The sequence below is a fragment of the Equus przewalskii genome, chromosome 3, assembly GCF_037783145.1.
Source record: "Equus przewalskii isolate Varuska chromosome 3, EquPr2, whole genome shotgun sequence".
NCBI classification, from domain to species: domain Eukaryota; kingdom Metazoa; phylum Chordata; class Mammalia; order Perissodactyla; family Equidae; genus Equus; species Equus przewalskii.
Genome location: NC_091833.1, coordinates 22,943,249 through 22,962,345, shown reverse-complemented (window position 1 = coordinate 22,962,345; position 19,097 = coordinate 22,943,249). Strand labels below are relative to the sequence as shown.

The 19,097-nt window shown below is 42.1% G+C and overlaps 1 protein-coding gene across 1 annotated transcript in view; it reads left to right on the top strand.

The window, feature by feature from the left end:
- The window catches only part of SF3B3 (splicing factor 3b subunit 3), a 52,321-nt gene extending 35,362 nt beyond the window's left edge, over positions 1-16,959 (top strand). The window contains exons 12-26 of the mRNA XM_008522375.2: positions 1,215-1,366; positions 1,662-1,817; positions 2,575-2,730; positions 3,282-3,425; positions 5,853-5,975; positions 6,720-6,874; positions 10,003-10,177; positions 10,934-11,139; positions 11,236-11,392; positions 12,881-13,006; positions 13,444-13,656; positions 14,208-14,306; positions 15,024-15,167; positions 15,806-15,910; positions 16,335-16,959. Of these exons, the coding sequence (XP_008520597.1) occupies positions 1,215-1,366; positions 1,662-1,817; positions 2,575-2,730; positions 3,282-3,425; positions 5,853-5,975; positions 6,720-6,874; positions 10,003-10,177; positions 10,934-11,139; positions 11,236-11,392; positions 12,881-13,006; positions 13,444-13,656; positions 14,208-14,306; positions 15,024-15,167; positions 15,806-15,910; positions 16,335-16,475 (2,252 nt within the window). The 3' untranslated portion in view covers positions 16,476-16,959. The remainder of the gene's footprint in view (positions 1-1,214; positions 1,367-1,661; positions 1,818-2,574; positions 2,731-3,281; positions 3,426-5,852; positions 5,976-6,719; positions 6,875-10,002; positions 10,178-10,933; positions 11,140-11,235; positions 11,393-12,880; positions 13,007-13,443; positions 13,657-14,207; positions 14,307-15,023; positions 15,168-15,805; positions 15,911-16,334) is intronic.
- Positions 16,960-19,097: the final 2,138 nt, after the last annotated feature.

Genomic DNA, 19,097 nt, shown 5'->3' with positions numbered 1-19,097 from the left:
AAGTGAATAATCTTAGTTCAGCTTGAACCCCTTTAGGAGCAATCAGAATCCAAACTGTGTCTTTGATGTGAGTGGGATGGATCAGCCCTATGACATTGAGCTCTAACGAGAGCTCAGGCAAACAATCCTATAGCTGCTTCTGCTAAGAGTGAGGTAGCCACTCCAATTTAGTACTTTGTCTACTTGTCCTTCTGTCTTTTATTTACCTGATTTCCATGTGAGGGGAACAGAAAGAGGGGAATTGATACAGAAAATTCAAATGAAAAGTTGGAAAATCTCAACTTTGCTTTAAAAAGTAAACATGCCTTTATTTGGTATTTATTAAGCCTTATGCCAAACATTGTGCTGGATGTAGGAGATACACACAGAAGCTGTTTTATGTTGTAGGGTGGACTATGGGAAATGGATGGCCTTTAACCATGGGATCTGCATGAGAAACTTATGGGACCTCCTTGAGAAACTCATTAGTGTTTGTTTATCCAGCTACATTTCATTAAATGAAAAGCAAATCCTAACAGAGTTGCTCATGATCACTGAATAGTTGTATTTTTAAATAGTGAAAAACTAAAGAGGTCAAGGGCTGACAATATAAACAGTCTCCCCCTCTCCACTTCCTGATTATCTCGTGTTCTCACATCATTCCTATTGGGACATCTTAGGATTCTCAGTTTCCACCCATAGAATCACTTAGTCTTATGGAAGCTTAAGTAATCTCTGTTTTATTCGTTAGGCCGTATGTTCCCAGAAAAGCATTTTTGGGGAGAAGCTGGGGATATTTCTTGGTTTTATAAGGAGTGTCTTTTAAGAGTGGGTTGTGATTGGCATCTGCCACAAATAAACAAGCTCTAGCTTCAGTATATATAAATATTGTAGCATTCAAAATTTTCTCGTGTCTCTGATTCCCTTGCTTTGTCCTCGCATTTTTCCAGCAAGTGTCTGAAGAAAATATACTTTTCAGAAGTATTGGAAGTGGGTGTATCTACTCAATGTATTTAGGCATTTAAAGAAGCAAAGTATATCTGTAGGCTGTTATGACCCCTCAATTATCTTTTGGATTACCCTGTTCTGTTTGCCACATGACTGTGTGTGTGATGATGACACATAGAACAAGTGCCTTGGAAGGTTTCTGAAGAGAAAACTTAGTGTGTCTCATTTGGCTTTGTAACTAATGAGTTTTTAGCTAACCAATTCCTTTCTTCTCTTTCCTTTTTCAGATGAGTTTGATGCCTACATCATTGTATCTTTCGTGAATGCCACACTTGTCTTGTCCATTGGAGAGACTGTGGAAGAAGTGACTGACTCTGGGTTCCTGGGCACCACCCCAACATTGTCCTGCTCCTTGTTAGGAGATGATGCCTTGGTGCAGGTGAGGATTCTCAGAGAGCTGCTTACCCACTTACCTTACTTTGTCCCTTTTTTTGCCCTCCTTGTGGTATAGGCTACTATGTTCACATTAGTTAGCTTTGAACTTCTTTGAAGTAGATATTGCAAAACATTAACTCTTGCCTGAGGCTGGTTAACTTTTTTGTCTTTGACCCAATTGGAGCCTCATGCAGTGGCTCCAGATCTGACAGGAGTGACAGATCTGATAGATATGCAGGTCATGCTGAGTGATGAGTCAAATTGCTAAGGTCAGGTTTCCTCCTTTTAACTGGCTCTAGGTGTATCCTGATGGCATTCGGCACATACGAGCGGACAAGCGAGTCAATGAGTGGAAGACCCCCGGAAAGAAAACAATTGTGAAATGTGCAGTGAACCAGCGACAAGTGGTGATCGCCCTGACAGGAGGAGAACTGGTCTATTTTGAGATGGATCCCGTATGTTACTTTATCATTCACTGTGGGACTTAGTGTAGGGTCCAGAGGTAAAGATGGGAGTCCAGGTGTCTAGGTTATATTCACAAGAAAGAGAATTGAGGAAGGAAAGTGTCTATAAGCCAATCTGGCCCTTTTTGGGGGGCTTGGGCGTGGGTAAGTTCATGTCTTAATTCGAATCGGAGTTATAAAATCCCATCTTAGCAATGAAAACACTTGCTTCTCCTGCCTTTCATGCTCTATTTTCACCAAATATTTGCCATAGGTTTAATTTCTGCAATCTGAATCCATTTCAGATTTTTTTTTTTTGCTTTTTTATGTGGAAGGATGTTGGGTATACGTGATTGTCATGCTCTCAGAAAGTCTCTGGATGTGGCCAACTTCTATAGTTTAACTGTACCTATGATTGAGATTTCTTTGTCTTTCACTTCCATATTTGAATTCTCTTTTACTCAGAGTGTTCTCATGAACAGATAAACAGTATTATATTTCCATTTTCTGAGAGGTAGATTGGCTTAGAAAATTTGTGGTGCATTGTACTCGTCAGAGGTCTGTTGATTCTCGTCAGTAGTTTTACTTGCTCTTAGCCTGTAGAGTTCAGTCTTGGGACCTCAAGTAGAGAAATACTTGGTCATTGATTATAGTAAGAGGAGTGAGAGGAAGCAAAAAGGAACTTAACAGCCCCCCTGCTTTCCCCAGGCCCAGGGTTTGGGGGCGAGTTGGAATGGTTTGTGACCTCTCTTCGTCTTTACTCCTGTAGTCAGGACAGCTGAATGAGTACACGGAGCGGAAGGAGATGTCAGCAGATGTGGTTTGCATGAGTTTGGCCAATGTGCCCCCTGGAGAGCAGAGATCTCGCTTCCTGGCTGTGGGGCTGGTGGACAACACTGTCAGAATCATCTCTCTGGACCCCTCAGTGAGTGTTACCTCAACTTCAAGGATCTTCCAGTTGGAACTGAGCACCTGGCTCACTCCTCATGTCTGTCTCTGAGAGCAACAGTACTGGACCCTGAAGTCTCCGTCTGCTGCTTATCCTGACTGCCGTAGCAGCACGCCTCGGCAGTCTTCAGCATTTTGAAGATGCTGATCTGAGACTAGTAAATGCGTCTTTGGCTTAAGCCTTGGCTCCCTTTTATAGTTAAAAACAAAAAAAAACCCTAAGCCTGTTTGTAGAAAAGGACTTGTACTGGCTCTGGGGCCATGGATGACTTTTTAGAGGTGCTCCTTTGCTTATTTACTTTCACCATTATCCACTTTTACAAAAAGAGGAAAGCATGATCCTCTCCAGAGCTTATTCTGAGGTTCAGTTTAACTGGTAACCCACTACCCATTTAGAACTCAACTCCTGTCAGGTTTTTCCTGTGCACAAGAAAGTTGTTCTTTACTCCTAGAAGTGGATTTCTCTGGGTAGATTTTTTCCAAAATTGGTCATTTCCCATGTTTTATTCTTTTCTCTTTCCCTCTTAGGACTGTTTGCAACCTCTGAGTATGCAGGCTCTCCCAGCCCAGCCCGAGTCCTTGTGTATTGTGGAAATGGGTGGTACTGAGAAGCAGGATGAGCTGGGTGAGAGGGGCTCTATTGGCTTCCTATACCTGAATATTGGGCTACAGGTAAGAGATCTGGAGGCTCACATTCTTGGTGTCACGCCTTCTTGAGCTTTCATGTACACCTTTGTTCAATACGGGCATTTTTGTGCCTACAGTTTCAGTTACCCACCTCATGAAAAGTGCTGCCCTGTGTTCACTTTTTTCACCTCTAATTAGAACAAATCAGGTCGAGAAAAAGTATTTTCATTGAGTCTTCAAAAGTGCTTTGTGGTCGCTGCTCTGGGTCGGAACTAGTTGGCGTCCTCAGGAGTCACTTGTTCTCATAGTATGCAGCTTTTTTTTTTCTAATTTTTAAAGTTTTTTGTTTAATTTTTGGAGGAAGATTAGCCCTGAGCTAACATCTGTGCCCATCTTCCTCCACTTTATATGTGGGACGCCTGCCACAGCATGGCTTGACAAGTGGTGCCATGTCTGCACCTGGGATCTGAACCGGCAAACCCCGGGCCACCGAAGTGGAACGTGCAAACTTAACCTCTGTGCCACTGGGCTGGCCCACATAGTATACAGCTTTTGAAACTGATACCTCACGGCTCATAATGGGCTCCATTAGCAATAAAGGACCCTTAGGAGTTCCCTGTTGTTAAAGCAGCTGAGTTCTTCATGGCATGAAAAGCAGGAACCTAAGGATCAGATAGTGTCAGGGTTTTTGACCATATACTTATTTTCCTTAATGATTATTTACTCAAACACGTAAATAATCTAGCCCAGGTGTTTGTTGCTTTTAAATTTTACTTCCTAATTTAGAAATTCTCAGATGTGCAGAGAAGTTAGACTAATATAATGAACCGTATACTCATTACCAATTTTAACAGTTATCAATGTTTTGCTATTCTTATTTTATCTATTCCTCTTGTTTTCTTTTTCCTGGAGTATTCTAAAGCAAATGAAAGATGATATATTATTTCATCTATAAATTCTTGATACTATGGCTCTAACAGATGTGTGGGGTTATTTTTTAAGGTCTTAAATTTTTTAAGTTCTTTAGTATCTTCTGATACCTTATCCATGTTCCAGTTTTCCTTGTTTAGTTTTGTTTTTTTTTTTCTATTTCCAAAATGTTTTTACATTTGGTTCTACTCAGGATTCTACATATAGCTGTCCACAGTTTACATCTGCTTGACCTTTTTGTGTTTCTTGTAATAACTATTCCATCCCATTAAAAAAAGACATTTTTTCCCTAAGAAACCAGATCATTTGTCTTGTAGAATTTCCCATCTTCTGGATTTTGCAGTCATTCCTTGTACGTTTAATGTTCCTCTGTCTGTATTTCCTGTAAGCTACTGGGTAGATCCTAGGCCATGCTGTTAGTTAAAAATATAATGTAAGCCATACATATAATTTAGATTTTCCAGTAGCCAGAAAAAAAGGAACAAATGAAGTTAATTTCAATGTTTTATTTAACTTGTTATATCTAAAATGTCATTTCAATTTGTAATCAACATAAAAATTAAGATATTTTATGTTCTTTCTTTTTTTAAATTAAATCTTTGAAATCTGGTATTTCGTATTTTATACTTAATGCACATCTTGATTCTCACTAGCCACATCTGGCTTGGTGACTAGAGTTTTAAAGCTCCCCATCAACTTTAATAACAGCCATATATACTAATTACCTAGATTCATCATGTGATTAGGGGTTCTGAAATGATGGCGTTCTATTTCATTCTTCATTTAATTAGCTGAAACTTTTCTGTAAAGACAAAATTTGCTTCTTCATATCTTTGCTTATTTTGAAATACAGTTCATATAGGGAAAAGATACATTCTTAATTTTTTCCCCTTTGTTCACCGTATTCAGAGTAAGGAGAGGTGGTACCATAGCAGTCTTCACACATCACTGATGAAATTTTTTTTGTTTTTTAATATCATGAACTTGCAGTTTTTTAATATATTTGTGCTTCAAACCATTGTGCTTTATATATTTGTGCTTCAAGTCATTTTTGGATGCTAATTGCCTCATTTTAGGGGGTAGGAGTTCCCCTTTGAAGTTGGCTCCTTTGTCCTGTTAATATGACCCCACTAGCTTGGAGGCTTCCTTCCTTTCTGGCACACACGTCTGTAACATCTTACCCTAGACCTGAATTGGCCATTTCTCTTAGGAGTCTTATTCTTTTTAGGAGAAATGGTATTTAAAGACCACAGTAGGCCTGGTTGTTTTTAACTATGCATATATTTTAAAATTTAAAGAAGAGTTTAAAATACACAAAAAAGTTTTGAAGAATAGACAGTGAAAAATAAGGGTGCTTTTCAGTTAGTAAGTGCTCAGTAACTATTTGAGTAATTTAGTGAGAATGAATGAATGGCTGGCTCATTATTAGGATATTCTTTAAACCACCAAGTCATTTCCTTCCATCTGCTCTGAACTTATGTCAAGTAGAGAAGGAAGCTTCTATCATGGGTAGGCTTCACCCACTCCTCTCCCTTTTACTAGAATGGTGTGCTGCTGAGAACTGTCCTGGACCCTGTCACTGGAGATCTGTCTGACACCCGCACTAGGTACCTGGGGTCCCGTCCTGTGAAACTCTTCCGTGTCCGGATGCAAGGCCAGGAGGCAGTAAGTAATGAAAGGGGGCAGGCGGCATGGCATGTTCAGATGTTAGTGGCGGCAGCTGAGAAAAATCCCCTTGGTGTAAGTTTTGCTTTCATGAATTCATCAGTATATAGTTAATTTGACATTAGTTCTATCTTGTTTAGTTTCCTTCATGTGGGAAGTCTTGGATCCCTTAATCCATAGCTTCTTAACTGGGGTTCAGTGGCACTGTGCCATGATTTGGTTATAGGGGGGTTAGAATATTGATTCCTTCAGCCCTCAGGCTAGGCAAACGGAGCAAGAACTGAGTTAGCTGGAAAGTTCCCATCTAGGGAATCACTTGCCCTTGAGGAACCTTGTATCAATATCATGGTTTATCCTGTAACGTGAAAGAGGTTAGAAAACATTGTGTCCTTTGTAGCTAAGAATATTAGTGTTGCTGGGTGTTGTGCTAATTCTTTACTTGTTACTGCATTTAATCCTTGTAACTATCCAGCTTTGTGATAGTATTCCCATTTTACACTGTGGAAACTGAGCTTCAAAGAGATTGAGTGATTAGTCTAGGTCATGTGGCTAGTAGCCCATACTTTTAGCAAATACTAAGACATACTGCCTCCTCTTTAGGTATCTTTTTTCTTAAGGTAGCCTTTTAGGTTTCTAAAATTCCTTGGGATATTCTGTAGGCTGAAATTCGGGGGTGGGGTGTTTGCTCAGTATACCATGTTTGAGGTTTTTCCCAAGCTTATTGGAGATGTTTTCTTCCCTCAGGTCTTGGCCATGTCAAGCCGTTCGTGGTTGAGCTATTCTTACCAATCTCGTTTCCATCTCACCCCTCTGTCTTATGAGACCTTGGAATTTGCATCTGGCTTTGCCTCTGAACAGTGTCCTGAGGGCATTGTGGCCATCTCCACCAATACCCTGAGGTGAGAGAATCCCACAGTTGGAAGCCCATTGGGAAGCCTTTCTGCCAAGGGGTTGGACTGTGGTTTTGCCAGAGTGTTGGAAGAAGTTATGAAGAGATGGCAAAGAAACAGCTCTTCACCACGGGACTAGTGTGTTGCAATTGAAACCTTCATTTGGCTCAAGAGTCAAGTACCTGGTAGCCAAGTTTCAGTGTTTGGAGTTTTAGCTTTTATTTAGACTTTCAGGGCCAAGTTTTCATACTTAGCAGTACTGTTCAATCTCCTTGAGATGTAAGATTCTTGTTTTTCAGGGTAACACAATTGGATTAGTTTTAGAGCAGGCATTGGATCACTGATAACGTTTTCTCACTCTGTCTTGTCATTTGCAGTGTTACATCTTGAACTTCAACCTCAATATAAATTATTTTGAAAGTTGATAGACTATTGTTTATGCTGATAATGTGGGAGAGTGAGCACTATCTATATTGCAAAAGGGAAAATAACCTATTCAGTTTGACTTTCTCAAGTTTTGGGAGTTTTTTTTCTTTTTTAATTTTTTAATGCTACCCATGTTGTTGGTGTCCTGGTTATAACTACTGCGTATTCACAGTGGAACTATAACTTGCTATTCACAATGGAGTTTGCGATGGAATTATTGCTATATGAATCACTGTTTATTAAGTGAACGCCCAGATTTCTTTGCAACAGTTTTCAGGTTCTTCTCATAGTCACTGTTCTCTCTCTTTCTAACCTTCAGCACCTTTATAAACCTATTCCAGTGGGATTGCTCTCTCTGCATGCCCCGTACATCACTTCGTGGTATTTTGTCTGTGCACCTGTCCCTGGAATGCTTCCCGCACACATCTCTGCTTATGAACGTTCATGCACAAATTTTTGTATGGGCATATATTGTCATTTTTCTTCAGCATATACCTGTTAAGAGTGGAATTGCTGGATCATATGGTAACTCTGTCTTTGACTTTTTGAGGAACTGTCAGGCTGCTTTCCAAAGTGTCTGCAGCCTTTACATCCCACCATCAAGGTGTTCTCCACAGTCCTCCTCGACACTTGTTATTATCTGACTGTGACTCTAGCTGTCCTAGTGAGGGTAACCTGGCACCTCGTGGTTCACATTTGTTTTTATTTGAAGGTTAATGATGCGGAGCATCTTTTCATGTGCTTATTGGCTGTTTGTTCCTCCTCTTTAGAGTAATGTCTATTCAGATCCCTTTGCCCATTTTTTCAATTGATTTGTCTTTTTATTATTGTACTGTAGGAGTTTTTTATATGATCTTGGTGCAACTCCTTATCAGATGTGATTTCCACATATTTTCTCCCATTCTGTGGGTTGTCTTTTCACTTTCTTGATGGTGTCCTTTGGCACACAAAAGGCTAATTATTATTTTTTTCTTTTTTTGAGGAAGATTAGCCCTGAAGTAACTGCTGCCAATCCTCTTTTTGCTGAGGAAGACTGGCCCTGAGCTAACATCCATGCCCATCTTCCTCTACTTTATATGTGGGACGCCTGCCACAGCATGGCGTGCCAAGCAGTGCCATGTCCGCACCTGGGATCCGAACCGGCGAACCCCGGGCTGCCAAAGCGAAACGTGTGCACTTAACCACTGTGCCACTGGACGGGCCCCAGGATAATTATTTTTTAAAGAATTATATTTTTAAAAGTCCATATGAGAACTACTGCCTGAAGTCAATCTTGCGTATCACCAATGGTATATGCTCTCACTTTGACAAACACTGGCTAGCCTCATATTTTCAAAGAAGAATACAGCATGCGAGCATCTGTGCTCCCTCCTATGTTATGTGTCTCCCTGAGGGCAAGTGTTCCCTCTGCCTAGAGTCTGCCTGTTGGCATGGTAGGCTGCCTTTATGAAAACAGGTCAGTGTGTGAGTTGGACTAGAAGAATCAAAACTGTAGGATTAGTGGTTGTGGTTTTTGTTTTGTCTATGCCATCCTAATTTTTTTCTTGCAGAATGACAACTTTTTTTTAAATGGTTAATTTCATTACTCAGGTGTTTGTAAAATACTCGATTTAATGTCTCTCTGAATAAAGAAACATGTTAATTACTCCCTCAGTATTTGGATATCCATGGGAGTGGGAATGCTCTTAATCATAATATATCATAAAATATTGTTTTATATTGTATTCCTTTTTTTTTTAAAGATTTTATTTTTTTCCTTTTTTTCCCCAAAGCGCCCCAGTACATAGTTGTATAGTCTTCGTTGTGGGTCCTTCTAGTTGTGGCATGTGGGATGCCGCCTCAGCGTGGCTTGATGAGCAGTGCCATGTCCACGCCCAGGATTCGAACCAACGAAACACTGGGCCACCTGCAGTGGAGCGCGCAAACTTAACCACTCGGCCATGGGGCCAGCCCCATGTACTCCTTTTTTATATGTTTCTGAATTGGTTCTTCTTTTGAAATGGTTTTCTGCTGTCTTCCATTGTTGTTTTTTAGGTCTGCTGTCAGATTGTATATGATCCGTAGAGAATATTTAAACTACAAATAAAACTCCATCATTAAGAGATGAAGTGACTATATTTTTAAGAGTACCTGGGTTCTGCTCTTTTTGCACATAGTTTGGCTTAGGCGCATCTCTCTGTCCATTTGGCAAAAGTTGTAGGTCTCCTATTTGCCTTCTCTTTCTGCATTGTTGTGGGTTTCCAAAGGGTAGGTGATTTTCATTCAGGAGGGCATCTACTTTATTTTATGAAACACCATCAGCACTAATACTACGTATGTGCAGGTAATTGCAGTGCTTCATGATGAATTTGGAATTGGTGTTCTTTATTTCAGGGTTTGTTGGTAATAAGAGGAAATTTTAATTTTTCACTATCGCATTATCATTAGAGTGATGAAAAATACCTTTGAGGCTTCTAATGTGGTTTTCACTGGTGAAAACCATAATTGCTATCAACAGTGGTAGGCTGTTGCTGAAGTGGAAGGCCCTGTTGGATCCCCTTGTCTCCTGTGCAGAATCTTCTAGATTAGAAGGCTGTTGTTTCATGTTGCCTAATGCCAACATTAGAACTTTACGGATTGATATGTTTACTGTGACCATTCACGGACCGTTTCTACACCAGTTTCTAGGTCCTGAGTGAGTGGCCTATTAACTCCCTTGCCTTTTACCATAGGATTTTGGCGTTGGAGAAGCTAGGTGCTGTCTTCAATCAAGTAGCCTTTCCACTGCAGTACACACCCAGGAAATTTGTCATCCACCCTGAGAGTAACAACCTTATCATCATTGAGACTGACCACAATGCCTACACTGAGGCCACAAAAGCTCAGAGAAAGCAGCAGATGGCAGAGGTAATGAGACTGGACCTTCAGGATTCAATTAAAAGGCGTTCGTGTGAAATTGTGTTGAAAAGTTTAAATCTCTGTAATTGTTGGTTGTATTCTTTGTTATACTTAGAGATCCAGCCTCTTTTCACATCCTTCAAGCAGAGCCCTTTACCACAGTCCTTGGTTTTAGAGGCTTTCTTGTGACTCAGGATTAATACACTGGCCTGCCTTTATTCAGTATTCAACTCTCTCTCTCTGGAACAGGGTTCTTCAGTCCTTGAGCTTCCAAAACAATCTGTGATCTGTTTCCTGGATTTGGGCCCGAAGGAGACAACTTTCATATTCCCTACAACACCAGCCCTTTCCAGAAATCATTTCCCAGCAAAAAAACAAATAGCCCCAACCGTGTAAAACTGTATCTGGCCTGGAAGAGAGGAGACAAATAGTCTTAGCAAGGGAAATCAGGTGGGTTAGGTAGAGAAATGGTGGTTTCATTTTCATGTTTCTCAGACTATTAGTCAAGTATTTGCCATAGCTGATGTTAGTTGTATTGGCATTAAAAAAAGAAGTACCTGGTTTCCCCTTTAGTGACCTTCCCTCTTTTCCTTGTCTATATACCTCTCCCTTTAATCTTCGTTTTGGGAAATCCTGGTTTTTGTTGACAGACTTTGCTGCTTTATATATTATAAACTCCCCCTGGAGGTGTTCTTGCACTTGTCCACCTCTCATCCAGCACCCACCTCTGAACACACCAGTTCTTCATTGGTTTTTTGGATTTAGGAAATGGTGGAAGCAGCAGGGGAGGATGAGCGGGAGCTGGCCGCAGAGATGGCAGCAGCATTCCTCAATGAAAACCTTCCTGAATCCATTTTTGGAGCACCTAAGGCTGGCAATGGGCAGTGGGCCTCTGTGATCCGAGTGATGAATCCTATTCAGGGGAACACTCTGGACCTTGTCCAGCTGGAACAGAATGAGGCTGCTTTTAGGTAAGGAGCCCAGGACATCTAGGGTTTTGGAGGCTGGAACGAGAATTCTCTGGGCTGTGACTAATGCCTTACTCCTGATTCTTTGTCTGTATGCAGTGTGGCCGTGTGCAGATTCTCCAACACTGGTGATGATTGGTATGTGCTGGTGGGCGTGGCCAAAGACCTGATACTGAACCCTCGATCTGTAGCAGGGGGTTTTGTCTATACCTACAAGCTTGTGAACAATGGGGAAAAACTGGAGTTTTTGCACAAGGTAGGAATCAGCCAGTGGTTTTCCTGGATCTTAGGTCCTACTAGAGTCTCCCACTTTTCCTTAAGTTGTGGGTCAGGTCTTCTGGTGACCATTTTGAGAGCTAGCTCATTGATTCTGATCCATCTCTTGGTGGCACCTGGAAAATGTTCGGGCTTTCATGCTCCAGTGATGCTCTGGTGCCTGTGAGTCTCACAGGAAGCTTGTATGCTAACCACCCACAATGGGGAAATAGATGCACACTGAATTGGCCCCTTGTTATGGTCTTACTAAGCAGGCAGCAATTTGTGACCAAAATTCGGCAGTTTTAAAGAATTGATAATCTCTAGGGAGTTACTGTTTAATGGTTACTGAGTTTCCCTTTGGAAAGATAAAAAAAGTTCTGGGGATAGATGGTGGTGATGGTTGCATAACAGTGTGAATGTACTTAAAGCCACTGAATTGTGTACTTAAAAATGGTTAAAGTTGTGGGGCTGGCCCCATGGCTGAGTGGTTAAGTTCGCTCGCTCCACTTTGGGAGCCCAGGGTTTCTCTGGTTCGGATTCTGGGCGCAGGCATGGCACTGCTCACAAGGCCATGTTGAGGCGGCATCCCACATGCCACAACTAGAGGGGCTCACAACTAAAATGTACAACTATGTACTGGGGGGATTTGGGGAGGGGAAAAAAAAAAAGAAGATTGGCAGCCGTTTTTAGCTCAGGTGCCAATCTTTAAAAAAAAAATTGGTTAAAATTGTAAATTTTATGTTATGTATACAGTCGCATGTCATTTATTGACGAGGATACTTTCTGAGAAATGCTTTGTTAGGTGATTTCTTCATTGTGTGAACATCATAGAGTGTACTTACACAAACCTGGATGGTATAGCGTACTACACACCTAGGCTATATGATACTAATTTTAGGGGACCACCATTGTATATGCAGGCTGTCATTGACTAAACCGTTGTTATGTGGTGCATGACTGCATTTTACCACAATTTAAAAGAAAAAATCCTGTTCTCTCCTCCACACTGACAGCACATGAAGTGGCTCCTCCAGCTCTCCCTAAGGGGAGTGTCCTCTAGGAAATAGTTATTTCATAGACCCTTCTTTATGCTGACCTCATTATATCTCCCTTATAACTAAGATGTCATTTGTCACTAGCACTCCTTTCTCTTCCCTCCATAAACAGCAGTCACTTCTCAGATACCAAGGCTTCACTATTAATTAATGGTGCCTATTGAATTAGCATAGGCTCTGAGGCCCCAGGACGTCTCACTTGTGGCATTGATCCATTTGCTGGGTGAAATGCAGCATGTGAGACCTGTTTACCCAAACGCCCTCTTTCATAGAGACTGTTGTATGTGTAGTTTATTTCTCTGACAAGCGGGAGAGTATCACTCACTGTTCGTCTTCCTGACAGATGCCTGTAGAAGGCATTTTGGGTTGAGGGGTGGGGCTAGCCTATAACTGTTTATTGTGATAGTTGCATTACCTTTTTTTCCTCTCAGACTCCAGTGGAAGAAGTCCCTGCTGCTATTGCCCCTTTCCAGGGGAGGGTGTTGATTGGTGTGGGGAAGCTTCTGCGAGTATATGACCTGGGAAAGAAGAAATTACTCCGAAAGTGTGAGAACAAGGTGAATATGCTGGCAGAGGGCCCCAGATCCAGCTAGTGAGGAAGGAGGAGACGTTAGAGGGATGATGGACAGTAACTGTTAAAATCATAGTCTTTATTAGGACCTTGTTGTAGTCCCCCAATTTCAGCCTCAGAATTAGGCCCTTGAGACTTGAGGAAGGCAGGAGTAGATGGGTTTCTTGACTTCTTCAAACTAAGAAGTAGATTTCTGTCTTGCTTGCTTCTATAAGGAATTTAACTGTGAGAATTAGGCATATATTTCCACTATGTTGAAACCAGTTAGCTCTTTTTCCTACCTTCCAGGAATTTATTGCTGACTGCTATTCTTTGATGTGTGCCATTTTACAAACCCTATATATGTTGCAGTCAGGGAAAGCTGGACTTTCTGTGGGTTCTGAACCCAAAGGTCACATCATTGCTGTCCCTGTTTTTTCCCAGCATATCGCCAATTACATCTCTGGAATCCAGACCATTGGACATAGGGTAATTGTGTCTGATGTCCAAGAAAGTTTCATCTGGGTTCGCTACAAGCGTAATGAAAACCAGCTCATCATCTTTGCTGATGACACCTACCCACGATGGGTCACTACAGCTAGCCTCCTTGACTATGACACTGTGGCTGGGGCAGACAAGTTTGGTAACATTTGTGTGGTAAGTTGATGTTTACTTGGGTTTCAGTAATGTGTAGGAAGTCTGGCTCAGTTTGTGGTAAAGCCAAGGACCGGGGACTACGATCTCTAATATGGAAAGTAAAAATGGGTATAAAATCCAGTCCTGCCAAGGCTGGCTCTAAAAACAAAAGTTTGGTTTCTTTAAGCCTTCTTACCAGTCTTAGATTTTTCCCCTGGTTTACCTCCCCCCTCCCCATAGAACATGATTTAATAATGATAGGTCTAGTTTGAGCTAATGAATAATGATTATTTTTACTTTTTGCCGTAATTTTGGCTTATCTTTTTAAACCAGGTCTGACTTTGTTTATGTTCTGTGGTCTTGCTCTTGCTGTGTTAGACCCTTGCTCATGGGTTGATTGAGTTTCTTACTTGTCGGACACCAGGACAGGTGCAGGAGTCTTGGACTTCGACATCTGCTGGAGTCGGTACCCCTAGGCTTTCTTTGCAAGGACTTTGGGTAAATATGTTGTTTGGTGACCCAGGTGAGTAGGTGCAGGACCCAGCCCTGTGATTTATGTCACTTCCTTGTAGGTGAGGCTCCCACCTAACACAAATGACGAAGTGGACGAGGATCCCACAGGAAACAAAGCCCTCTGGGACCGAGGCTTGCTCAATGGAGCCTCTCAGAAGGTAAGATTGCGGAAGGGGCCCCAGAGGAGAGGCATCAGCTTGTGTAGTACATTCCCCACGACCTTCACTGAGGAAACATTTTTTAGTGAATTATTCACAGTGTGCATGTCTGCTGAGTCCTCTCCCATGTATGGAAATCCCTAAGCTGATAGTACATGGATGGACGCTGGCTTTGACATAAGGTGACCAAGTCACCATCCCATTTTTATGACTGTAGAATAGAAATTTTTCTGAGACAGTTTAGCAGCGTAAAATCTGTTTGGAGCGTAGTGAGTTCCTTGGGAAAGGTGATTGCACAGATTCGTTCTGGTACTGACCAGCTCTTCTCAGAGGTGTGTCCTGGGCTTTACTTTTCTCCTGTAAGGATATACTTCTATAGTAGAGCATCTCTGGCCTTTTAAAAATAGATTCGTTTTAGAGGGCAAGCCTAGCAATTGCTGTTTTTTATAATTTTCTGTGGTTTCCTCTTTTTTTTTTTATTACAAATTTGATAATTTAACAAAAAGATTTTTCAGTTGTAATTTATCAGGGTTGATCTAACTTCATGTTTATGAGGGCATTAAGATCTAAGTAAATGTAAAGAACATTTTAAGGTATTTTTAAATTTTAGTAATTTTTGGATTTTAAAAGTGGTGAAATCTGCACTTTGGAAGCACTGCTTACTTTGGGGAATCTAGAACAGGCTTCTGTAATTACTTGTCTGTTTTTTACTTGCAGGCAGAGGTGATCATGAACTATCATGTCGGGGAGACAGTGCTGTCTTTACAGAAGACCACTCTGATCCCCGGTGGCTCAGAGTCGCTTGTCTATACCACTTTGTCAGGAGGAATTGGCATCCTTGTTCCATTCACATCCCATGAGGTGAAATCTCTTAGACTGCTCTGGCCTTTGCCTTCCCAAGGTGGTTTCTTGGTGTTAAATCTACCTAAGAGGACAAATCCGTTTGTCCCCATCTGCAAATAGGAGTGTTCTGGAAATTTTATAAGGTGACAGAAGTGGCTGGGGAGATAGGAATCCTGATTTTTTTCCTTGGGGAAAGCCGTTTATTTTTTATACTGTAACAGTGTTTGGTTCATTTCTGATGTGGGTATAGGGTTAGTCAGACTAAAGCCCTGGAACCAAACCCCACAGACTAGGAATGATGGGAAGATGTGGACTGGGGCATTTAGTGCCTCGCAGAGTCAAGTCTAGGATTGGCTAAATTTGGTTTATGTCATTCCAGCTAAGGAAGGTGGGATCAGGAATCCGATTTTACAAACCACTCTTTACATATGGTGTTCTCTTGTGTTCTGCAAATACAGGGGGGTTTTCTTTTAGGTTTTAGCTATCTCGTTGTAGCATAAATACCTATGGTCCTCAGAGGAGTGATGAGATATTTAATATCTGTTTGTGTGGTAAAAATTAATAGCTTATTTGTTCATTGTGCTTCTAGAAACCCTAGACTAGTAGTTGAAATCATTTTTTTCTTTTAGTGACCGAGTCTTTGTTTCTTCCTCCAGGACCATGACTTCTTCCAGCATGTGGAAATGCACCTACGGTCTGAGCATCCCCCTCTCTGTGGGCGAGACCACCTCAGCTTTCGTTCCTATTACTTTCCTGTTAAGGTGAGTCTTTGTTGGAAATCTGGGTTGAAAGGGGAGATTCTCAGCCCATTTAACTGGTATTTTCTCTGGGCCTCCCTCCATTAAAAACCAGAACAGTCCATTAAAAACCAGAACAGTCGTGAATGAAGGAGCATCAAGGCAGTTAATTGATGGAGGCAGTAATGAAGGAGAAGAATGGTTAGTGGTATTCAGAGACCTCTCCCCTAGGGCAGACCACAGACAGAGAAAAAGCTTCACGCAGTTTTGCTAATCGGAGCTCTGGCTACCAAGGATCAGCTTAGAATAGTGTTCCTGGCTCTGTAAATGGGGCTCAGGTGTCTGAGGGAGAATAAAAAGCTTTCCTTACAGCTGCTGCTTTCAAGCATGTGCTGTTTTCTTTGGGCATCTAACCTTTTTCTTCGTCTCTCATTTTTCCATGTTTTAGAATGTGATTGATGGAGACCTCTGTGAGCAATTCAACTCCATGGAGCCCAACAAACAAAAGAACGTCTCTGAAGAACTAGACCGAACCCCACCTGAGGTGTCCAAGAAGCTTGAGGACATCCGGACCCGCTATGCCTTCTGAGCTCTTCCTTTTCCTGTGGGGCTTGTCGGAGACTCTATGTTTTGTTTCCACCACCACCTGGCTTTGAACCCATATGGCAGAAGAAGGTTGGCTGGATAATTAAGACTTTGCAATATTAAAGTTACTAGCTCTTTCCCATCCAGTCTTCCCCTGGAGTGATTGGTTTCCCCTAAAATTAGCATTGAGATTTGCTATGTTTCTCCTTGCCTGGTACATAATACTTTGCCCCCAGGTTCTGGTGTGGAATGTGGTCCCCCACTAATCCTCAAAGCTTTCCCTGCATTGATATTTCCGGCTTTCTTGTCTACTTTTGTACACACCCTTAATTTTTAACTGGTTTTCTTGTAAATATAGTTTTGTACAATGTTATCTTTGTGGGAGGGAGGGAGGCAAGCTGAGGTGGGGACCAGGTTGGATATAGTATAACTCCTGAGTTCTGCCCCTCTGGAACCTAACCAGAAATATAAACCTAGTTTTTAAAGTGGCTGGTGTCCATGTGTCTTTTTTGGGGATGAGAATTTAATTCTAGATTTTTTTTTTTAATTTTTTTCCTTTTTCTCCCTAAAGCCCCCCAGTACATAGTTGTATATTCTTCGTTGTGGGTCCTTCTAGTTGTGGCATGTGGGACCCTGCCTCAGCATGGTTTGATGAGCAGTGCCATGTCCGCGCCCAGGATTCGAACCAATGAAACACTGGACTGCCTGCAGCGGAGCGCGCGAACTTAACCACTGGGCCACGGGGCCAGCCCCTGGGGATGAGAATTTAGATGGGAGATTTGAGCCTGCATTGGAGCAGGAAGAACTGAATATCCTCCTTCCTTCCAGCTATCTACTTGGACTTCCTGGCACTCTCTGTGATGGGTTTTTTGGGCTTTCTCTAGTCTTTTATGCTAGGCAGTTGAAACTTGGGCTCAGTAATAACCATGTGATCCTCCACACCCTGTCCCATTGGATATTGAGGAAGGGCGGCTGATTTCTCCTGTTTGTTTTAGCTTCATTCTACTTTGAGGTCTTAGAGTAAAGGATTGGGCATGAATTCCAGTTGGGTAGTCTCTTAACAATGCCCCCTTTACTTCTACAGCTCCAGAAATGATTGTTTGCCATATGACTACTAGGAAGGATCAGTAAGTAAGAACCTAGACACTAACCTGAACTTGGGGACAAAGTCAGTATATGTCGTCCCTATTTAAAGGCACATGGGTAACCAGGGGAATCTTTCTGCAGCAGACATCTTAGGTGGGCTCTGGAGAGTCTTTGGGGTATGGGGAGGTAGCACTGCTAGCCCGTCAGCTGGAAGTGACCCAGTCTCAGAAATGTTCAAGCCCATACCTGAGAATTCAGCCTTCCTCCTCCTGCCCAACTGTGGGAAGCCTTAACCTTCCAGGCAGTCCCTCAGCTTCACTGAACCTGGAGAGACCTGAGCTCACTGTTCTTCCCAGTACCTCACAAAGGAAGGTGTTCTTGCATGTGCTCAGCCGCTTCCACTGAGCAGATTCTCTGTGGCTAGCACTGGGTTAGAATCAGGAATGGAGGTGATTAGACACAATGTTGGATCCTGAACAGCCCAGAGTCCATGCAGAGAGAGTTCCTGATGCTCTCCCCTGAAACTGTATCTCTAATCATGACTTGTATTTAAATCAGTCAACCAAGACCCAGGTTTTACCAGGAATTGAATCGCTAAATAACACTTCTCTTTCTAATTTAGCTCTTGAATTCGCGTAGTAGACAGTGCTGTTGAATTAGATTTGCACAGCCTAAGTCCAGGGCGCATTTTTCCTGTGGCTCCCCCACCTAAACCCATTTCTTTTAGTCTGTCACGTTGTATGATGTTGACATACAATAGTCTGAGAAACTCAGCATAGATGTTTGAGCAGTACCTTCTTTCTCCTAGCCCCTTTCCTGAAATACTTCTTCCTACAGTAGTAGGGGGATTGTATAAGAAAGGAAAACTTGATTTCTCTACAGAATTTGGGATTGTCACCATTTCTTTTTTGGGGGGGTGATATGGACAGTTTTATTAGTCACATAATCACAGCCCAAGGGAGGGGGACACTCCATGCCATGCAAGGCCACATAGGGGTTGCATTCAGGAACCCAGCAAACAACTACAGCCTTTGGGAAGCAGGCTTTGTAATATCAAAAGGAAGAGGTGCCTCCTGGTTCCTGTGGGAGGATGTGATTGGCTTGTTTGAATAACTCTGCGGACTGGCAGGAAACTGAAACCTGCTGCCCAGAGATGAGCAGGAGCTGTGCTGGTCCTATGATGAGGAGGGTTGTTCAGCTAGGGAACCTTATCCACAAGAGCAGAGTGGGGAGGAGAACCTGAGGTTAGGCCATTTGAATCCTTTCTGATTTTACAGCATGGAATATTAAATCTTAATTTTAGATCTTATACTACAACTGGGAATGTGTAGTCATCTGATTATTGCCCCACTGGAGAGCTACAGGTAGGCCAGGCAAGGGTGGATTTTATATAGGATTGTCTTCTTGTGCTTCCAATGTACTGTAAAATTCTCCCCTTTTCCATTCCTCTATAACCCAAAGGCCAGGGAAAATGATACAAACTCAGTGGGGTTGTCGCAGAAATATGGGTGCATATTGCAAAAGGTTATCTGATAGATGA